The sequence below is a fragment of the Callospermophilus lateralis genome, chromosome 10, assembly GCF_048772815.1.
Source record: "Callospermophilus lateralis isolate mCalLat2 chromosome 10, mCalLat2.hap1, whole genome shotgun sequence".
Lineage (NCBI taxonomy): Eukaryota > Metazoa > Chordata > Mammalia > Rodentia > Sciuridae > Callospermophilus > Callospermophilus lateralis.
Window position 1 is genome coordinate 43,727,489 of NC_135314.1, and position 8,720 is coordinate 43,736,208.

Sequence of the window (8,720 nt, forward strand, 5' to 3'; positions counted from 1 at the left end):
CCTCTCTGCTTTTGCTTACCTACCTATAAAATGGAGTTGCTGCTGCTATTTCTTACCATAGGTAAGAAATAATTTGGGGGGGGCTGGGGTCATAGGTCAGTAGTAGAGCACTTGCCTAGCTTGTGTGAAGTACTAGGTTCAATTCTCAGCACTGTATATAAATAAGTTAATTAATTCAATAAAGGTCCATTGACAACTAAAAAAAGAAAAATAAATATTTTACCTAAATAAAGACTGTTATTAAGGAGAAATAAATTAATATATATATATATATATAGCACTTAGGACAATGGCTGGTACCTAGTAAGTACTATATAGTGATTACCGTTACTATGCAAACTAAAAAGATATCTTCATATAACATCCACACATATTTTACCAAAATGAAAAGATGCACATTAAGTGTATCAGAATGGATACTTATGAAGACATAAGGTAATTAAAAACCAAAAAAAAAAAAACCCCAAATAACAACAACAAAAAACCTCAGTAAGCAATTCGAGATCTGTACATTGTGTCCTCATTATCTTATTGCTAAGATAAATCAATGCAGGTTAAAATAATATAAATCAAGGTATCAAGGGTTCATGCAGAGGCATTGGAGAACTTGGAAGGTGGTCTTTGGTCTCTCTCCTCAAAGGGGAGATTGGATTTTTAGGCTATTCTTTTTTTTTTTTTTTAAACCCCCAAACTTCAGGATCTGCAGGCTGTCCATAATTCACACTGTTTGGAGATCCTGCTCAGATTCTGTTAGCTACACCAAACTTTTGAAGAATGGAGTTGAGGCATGTTTTCTGATTGCATGAAGCATTGTCTCTGGTGCTTGGAATCTAGGTTTATGAACTTCTTGATCAAACTATACAGATACATGGTTCACTTGTAAGGGACTGACATAAGACTTTAATGCCTCAAAATACTAGATTGGCTATATAAATTGTGCCTATCCATACAACAGAATGTAGGCACCCTACATGATACTGCTTTGGAATAATATTAATTATCTGGAAAAATATTCATGATATATTATTATTTAATATGTCACAATGTGTATGTAGATTTTATATATACACATACTTACATGTGTGGAAAAATTGCATCATATTAATTATAATCATTTTGGCTGGAGTATGATGGAAGAGTCTTACCTTTGTTTAATATTCTCTATTTTTATAATTTTTCTATAATAACTCCATATGAATTTTTAAGGAAAAATAATTTATTAAAAAGTAGCAGTTACCTATAATAAAGGCAGTTTTTCTGTGTGTATAATGCCCCTCTATAATCTCCCTGGAAATCATCTTGTCTACTCCTCCCTGGCTGATGCAATGGCTTCTATCTTAGTGCACAGATGGCTGCTCTTTTGCGTGGCCCTGACAGCAGGAATCCCATCACATTATGGTTATTGGGTATATACTCGGGAACAAGCATCTGGCATAAGAGCTGGTACATAAGTATTATGTGAAATAAATAAATGAATGAATCGATATGGGGTCTACATCTTTGATTTCAATAGAAGCTCTATTTATGGGCCAGATGAGCCCCAGGCTGCTGATCTGTACAATGTTAATAGTTACTGTGGTTTAAGAGATCTCCAATTATGTTTTTTTAAATGGCAGTGTATCAGTCATGGGATAGGTAAGTGTGCAGAGAAAAAGTTTATTATTATTGCTCTACCTACTAGCAGTCTACATCTTCCCACATCTTATTTCTCCTTGACTCCCTAAGGTATCATGGTTACCATAGCAGCCAGATACTGATGATGCCTCCAGGGGCAACAACGTGAAATTGAGCCACCTCTCAAGTTCTCACTTCTCCATGCCCTTTGCAGGCCAAGGTAAGAATGGTCTGAAGCTCAGAGCCTCGTCAGGCCCCTGTGCTGTCTTGGATCACTGAGACCTGCAAATCCTGCCTCTGCAGTCTCAGTTCAGGCCCTGAAACACCTCTTTGGAGACTCCCTCCTCTCCAAGCTCTGTCTCTTGGCGCCCTGCCTGGTTGCCTTGGAAACAGGTTCCTCTGCGGACAAAGGAGGGAGCTGGGTCCTGCTTCCTTCTGGTCCTGTCGATGAGGATTTTTAGACCGTGGAGACTGCGCTGCCCTGCCCTGCACTTGCCCTCATTCTCCACATTCTCACTGAAGTGGAGCTTGCCCTCCCTTAACACTGACGAGGATATGTGTAAAAGTGTGACCACAGGTGAGTGGAAGAAAGTCTTCTATGAGAAGATGGAGGAAGCTAAGCCAGCTGACAGCTGGGACCTCATCATTGACCCCAACCTCAAGCATAATGTGCTGGCCCCTGGCTGGAAGCAGTACCTGGAACTGCACGCCTCAGGCAGGTGAGTAGCTCAGAAAGTAGGGGCCACGTAGGCAGTCCCCAAGTCCCTAGCCCTGGGGTACCTTGAAAGGAAAGATAAGGATTTGCAGAACCCAAGTGCTTAGCTTCAATCTCACTGTCAGACTAGTGTAGACTGCGAAGCAGAGTGAGTCCCCCAAAGGGAGCTTGGATGCCTAGCTTTGATTCCAGCTCTTCTACTGATCCATCTCCTGCGTAATTTTTTTTTTTCTCACAGTTTCCTCATCCAGAGAATCAAGAGGTAGGATAGATTATTAGTCCTAAACACTGACACCCTTGCACATTTTCAGATTTTAATATTTAAAAACAAATAATTGAAAACTGAGAGATGGGAGGCTTGAGGTCCATGGTGTGGTTTGTGCTTTGCTCCTGGGCCAGTTCAATTTTAATCTATTTAATTCAGCTTGGTTTGATTTAAAATATCAAACACACGTGGTGTTCTAGAAATAGCTCTACTATTGATTCCATGGCTCTTGAGCAATTCAATATTTTTCTTGGACTTTACTTTCTTCATTTGCAAAATGAAGGGTTAGTTCTAGTTCTTTGCTTTGTGGTCCAGGGAGCATCATCTAGAACTTGCTAGAGATGCAGAATCTTGGGCTCCATTCTAGACCTGAATCAGAATCTGCATTTTAATAAGATTCCCTAAGTGCTTTGTATATGCAATAATATCTGAGACAACCTTCTACTGCTCTTGTCTGTGGGTCTTGTCCATAGGGTCAAGACTTACCTCTGGGACATAAGATGGGGAGGTTGAGTGGTTCAGCTTGGAGTCTGAAGCAAGGCTTCCTGCTTTGCTTGGTCCAGTCAATTCAATTCAATTCAAGAAGCATTACTGGGCACTGGCTCAGCGCCCCGCTGGCTGTATGTACATGGATGGCTCTCTTAGGTTCTGTATCTCAGAGAAAAATGAAGAATTATTTGGGAGATTTCTGAGGTTTTGACATTTTAAAATTCAAGTTTAGTAGTCTGTGATGAGAGGGAAAAATAGTCCCAAAATGATATGAATAAATAAGAAGAAATGAACATGAAAACATCAAACTCCCAAATCAACAGATGGGAAGGATGCCACTTGCCTGAAGGACTCAGAAGCTTCTGGAAGACATGAAAGACTTGGGGGACTGAGTAGGGAGGGTTTATGGCTTTCCCAGCACTGGCCTGTGACCTGTGATCCCCAGCTGGACCCAATTAGCCTGGGAAATTATAGACCTCTGGGCACAGACTGTCTCTACTTCTAGGTCTTGGCATGCATTAACTCTGGCACTGACTTGGAGACTGATAGGTGATAATGTGATTTTTTTTTCCTGATTTTGGACCTCAGACAGCATTGACATAGGAATGTGCAGATAGATTGTGCATTTCCTATCTGATGAGGGCTGTACCTGCACTATCAGACTCCTGGGCATTTTGGGCAGGAAGGACTCACCTAGTGCACTCATTTTACAGATGAGAAATGAAGGCCAAAGAGAAAGATCTGGGAGCAAGTCCTGAAGAAACTGGGATGGAGGGGGCAGAGGCCTCTGTAAAGCACCCAGGAGACACAGCACAGTGGGATGCTACTCCCAAGGAACCTGTTCTAGCCCTAGGGGTGCTAACAATGGGGCCGGTTGGGCAGCCTCTTGGGGAACCCAAGGGGCTGATAAACCCAAGGGGCTGTCAACACACCACCCCCACCTCCAGGTCCTGCTGACCCTCTACGTCCCTTCACCCACTTCCTGGGCCTGTTTCTTCTGCCTCCACACAGTCCGGTCTTCTTTTCCTTTCCCCTCTCTGCAGGTTCCACTGCTCCTGGTGCTGGCACACCTGGCAATCGCCCCACGTGGTTATCCTCTTCCACATGTACCTGGACCGAGCCCAGCGCGCAGGCTCGGTGCGCATGCGAGTCTTCAAGCAGCTGTGCTACGAGTGTGGCACCGCGCGACTGGACGAGTCCAGCATGCTGGAGGAGAACATCGAGAGCCTGGTGGACAACCTCATCACCAGTCTGCGCGAGCAGTGCTACGGGGAGCGCGGCGGCCAGTACCGCATCCACGTGGCCAGCCGCCAGGACCACCGACGACACCGGGGAGAGTTCTGCGAGGCTTGCCAGGAGGGTATCGTGCACTGGAAGCCCAGCGAGAAGCTGCTGGAGGAGGAGGCGACCACCTATACCTTCTCCCGGGCGCCCAGTCCCACCAAGCCTCAGGCTGAGGAGGGCTCGGGCTGCAACTTCTGCTCTATTCCCTGGTGCTTGTTTTGGGCCACGGTTCTCCTGTTGATCATCTACCTACAGTTCTCCTTCCGCAGCTCTTTTTAAGCCTTCCTCGGTGGGCCAGAGGCTTGGGGTGGGGTCTGCTGGCTGGTGGGAGCGGGCGAGAAGAGACCTAGCCTGGGAATGGGATCAAGTTCTAGCTCTAATGCTGTCCTTGTCTCAGTGGGGACTCTGGACAGTTTACCCATGTTCCCCATCTGGGGTAGATCGGGGTGTTTCAAAGGAAGATCAAGTATCCCAAAATTCTCTGCAGGTGCCTTAGGGACTTTCGGATTTGGAAAGTGGATTGAGTGGGTGGCTTTCCTACTCCTGGTCCAACAACCCACCCCCAATTCTTACTTTCTCCTCTTGCTTCTATCAGAACAGCTGCACCTTAGGTGGAATTCTACTTAAGTTATTTGTATGAAAAAAAGGTTAACTGCCTTAAAAATGTTTGAAAATTCCAGGACTAGGCGATCTTTCCACAACAATGCCTTTGACCTGGCTCTCTGGTTAGTTTTCCACTCCTGTCCCTCATTATCTCCACATCCTCTAGATGCAGGCTTAAATTAACCTCTGCCTACTACAGAAGCCTCACCCACAGCTCTGCCTCATGCACCCAGCAGAAGTTTCCCTCTAAGGAAGAGAGGTTGAAGGCATTAGGCTGCTGCTTTGCTGCTGGGTCCACAGGGTTCCTTGCTTCTGTTTCCCAGCTTCCAGCTTCTCTCCACTCAGAAGGATCCTGGAGCCAGGGTGGCTGAAAGATGGTGGTGGGGTAGAGTCCCATAGAGCAAGGCTTCCCACTTGGTACAAATGAACTGGCACAGAATTTTGGGGAGGTTTAGAAGACAGCGTTTTAGAAGCAAAGCACAAAATCTCTAGGAAACATATATAATGATTCCCCATTTAATGAAGGGTTTTCAAAGTTCAGATTCTTAGCAGTGCTGATAGCCAGAATACCAGAACACTGGAGTTGAAGCCTGGCCTCCAGGTGTTTTTTTTTTTTTTTTTTTTTTTTTTTTGCTACAACTATAGTTGAGTAGCTTCCCCACATCAGCTATGCATGGGCCATCTTGTCAAAGATTGCCTGCCTACCCACACCATGGGGATGGAGTGTTCTCAACAAGAGGAAGGGACACTAAGGATGCCAAGTGATTTGTCCGTAGAGAAGTACCTAGGATCTCACATTCCTTTAAAATAGGATGCAATATTGTTTGGAGTGGCAGGAGAGGAGACTGGCAGTAGGGTTTGGGATGGGGGAGAGGCAGAGGGCAGGAGATGGGATACCACCCTGAATGTTGAAGAGCCCTTATTCATCCACCTCTGTTAATAACCTGACTCCCTGTCCTCCTTCCCCTACAACTTTCCTCTTTAACAACAAGTCACTATCATCTGTTGTAGTGAAGAGAAAAGGTCCATTTACATAAAGATGGGATACTTAAATAAAGATAGAATGTCTTCAGTTGGGCTTAGAAGTCATTAATGCATGTTCGAATTCTCCATACTGTTCCTCATATACTGGGCCATTGGTTTTCTGCCTCCTTCCCCAGAACCTTTCCCTCTCTCCTTTCTAGGACCCCCGTGTGAGGTTGCAACTAGCTCCAACTCTGGGCCAATTCAGTCCATAGTTAAGATGGGATGCTGGAAATCAGTCTGATTCTTTCTCTGATTTTAGTAACCAGCTGTGATTTCCTTCACTTGATTCTCACAGTATTCATTTCTTTACCCAGTTCACATATCCTAGCATCTACTCTGCAGCAAGTCCTGATTTAGGAGCTAGATACAGAGGGCATTTAGTGGGCAGGCCCTGTCTCTCAGAGGGCTCTGCCTTCCACAGAGGTTCTCAGCCCTGGCTTCACTTGAGAAATCTTGGGAATTTTTAAAGAAACATCATTGCTCCGCCTCTACTCTGGACCACTGGAATCAGAATTTCTAGGAGGAAATTCTAAGCATCTGAATAATAATAGAACTCCCAGGTGATCTACCTGTGCTTCCTGGTATAATACTTTCCAACTGAGAAATATGCTTCCATTTGCATTTAGTTTTATAAAAATTACGCCTTGATATTTTTCTTGATGATCTTTCCCGAACTCTCTAGGACTAGGGCTCAGCTTCCCTACTCAACTCTCCACCCTGTGCGGGATTCCCCCTCTGCTCTTGCAGATGTGTTGCTGCAGTGACTTAATCCTGCTGAAAGTTTCCTTTACTGAGTTCTTTCACCTTTACTGGAACACATCAAGAGTTACAGTTATTACTCATCTATGGCTGTATTCACTTCTAGAATGTGAGCTCTAAGAAGCACAGATTTCATGCATTTTATTCACCTATATTGAGCACCTAACAAGTACACAATAAATTGTTTTGAACAACTAAATGAACAAATGAGCTAGGCCATATTCAATCAGATCCTTATCTCCCTAGCACATCTTTTTTATAACAATATTTGGTGTCTCCTTCTCTCTTCACCTCTTATTTTTCCTAGATTCTATATTCATATATCCCAAATAAACTGTTTAAATCAAAGCATTTGGAAGAAGACAGTTTGTTTTGATTTTTTTCAGAAGATATCATGGGCTTATATATGGGGCTCTGAACCCTGGAAGCACAGGGAGCTATAGGTCCTGGTTTAATTTTAGGTAGATTTCCCTGGGACTTTGAGCTGATGGTCATTCTTTCTGGATATCGGGTACTGCCTTAGGGTTTGGAACATCTCATGGTCTTTCTTTGTACCATCCTGTTCCAACCCATATAAAGCATTGTTTTTACATCCTCTCTGATGACAGGTTATGCAGTCTTTTTTTGAGCACCCTCAGGGTCAGGGACATCATTACCACCCAAGACAGCTCAGGCCACTGTTGGATAGCTCGACCTTTGAAAGAAGGCTTTTTCCTTTCAGGCCTCCCTCTGAAGGATTTGTCTTTTTTCATCTGCCAGGTTGAGCTCTTACAAGCAGGATCCCATGGGGGAGTGTTCTTCCTGTTTCCTCAACACTGTCATTCTTTTATCCAAAGTCGGTCCTGCCATTCTGCTGCTCCCTTTGCCGTTCTGCAAAGGCCAGGTCCTTCGAGGCCAGATAGGATGTGGCTCCAGCCATCTTAGAGACACTTTTCAGCATGCTTCCCCCTTCCTTCTATAGCTACCCTGGCTCCCTTGCTGGTCCCCAACACAGCAGGCATACTCCTGCCCTGGGCCCTATTTGACCCTCTGTTTGGCCCTCTTTGTCTTGAGTGGTTTTTTACTGGACCTACTCTCTGACCTCCCTCAAGCCTTTGCTCAGGTCTCATCCTCTCAGCCAGGATCCTCTGCCACACGGTTTTGTGCTGTACCCTGAATCCTCACCCACCTCCAGGCTCCAGATCCCTGTGGCCTTTGCCCTGGGCTGGGTTCCCAGGAAGCAGAAGCAGAAGTACTTTCTGGAGGCCTGTGAACTCAGGACCTCAGGACCTCAGGAAGGAGGCCCAGCAGCTGAGAAAGCCAACAGAAGCAGTCTTAAGTTGGCTGCCCCAGCTGGTGACTGGCAGTTGGGTCCCACCAAACCATCTGAGACGCCAGGGAAACGTGTTTCAGGGTGGTGGGGGTGGGGTGGTTCTCTTCTCTGGTTCTTTCCCCGCTGTAGTTGAGGGTTTGCCCCTGTAAGACTCATGACTGGGCCATGAGTGCCTTAACTAAGTGGATAAATTCTGAACGGGGTCTGAAAACAAGGTTTGTGTCCTTGCTCTGACTTTCTCAGGAAAAGAAAAAGCTCCCCCCTTTCAGTTCTGTCCTCTTTGTATTTCTTTGTGGGGGCCCAGCACCCTGACCTCTCCCTGTGGATGGTAGTCTGGAGGGGTTTAAGGAGCTGGCTCCTCTCCCCGCTCCCAACCAAGGACACATGGCCCAAGAGAGGCAACTGGAATTTCAATGAGGAGCAAAATGATAAAAACCCTGAGAACAGATGGAGCATATTAATTCCAGTGGTGGCCCCCTGGCTCGGCTGTAAAACACTTCCTGCTATTCACATTCCCAGCAGGGTCAAATTTTTCCTTTACTGAGTCTTATTCTCCAATATATACTAATAGGTTAATACTAATTCATTCAGCGAATCCGCCCATACTTTCCTAGTACATTCCCTTTCATGCTTAGATTAGATGGTGTTTGTGT

At 45.1% G+C, this 8,720-nt stretch overlaps 1 protein-coding gene across 1 annotated transcript; it reads left to right on the plus strand.

The window, feature by feature from the left end:
• Positions 1-2,061: 2,061 nt before the first annotated feature.
• On the plus strand, positions 2,062-4,646 carry Rtp1 (receptor transporter protein 1). The gene is made up of 2 exons (XM_076866992.2): positions 2,062-2,333; positions 4,127-4,646. The coding sequence occupies exons 1-2, from the start codon at positions 2,062-2,064 to the stop codon at positions 4,644-4,646; spliced, it is 792 nt and encodes a 263-aa protein (XP_076723107.2).
• The last annotated feature ends 4,074 nt before the right edge of the window (positions 4,647-8,720 follow it).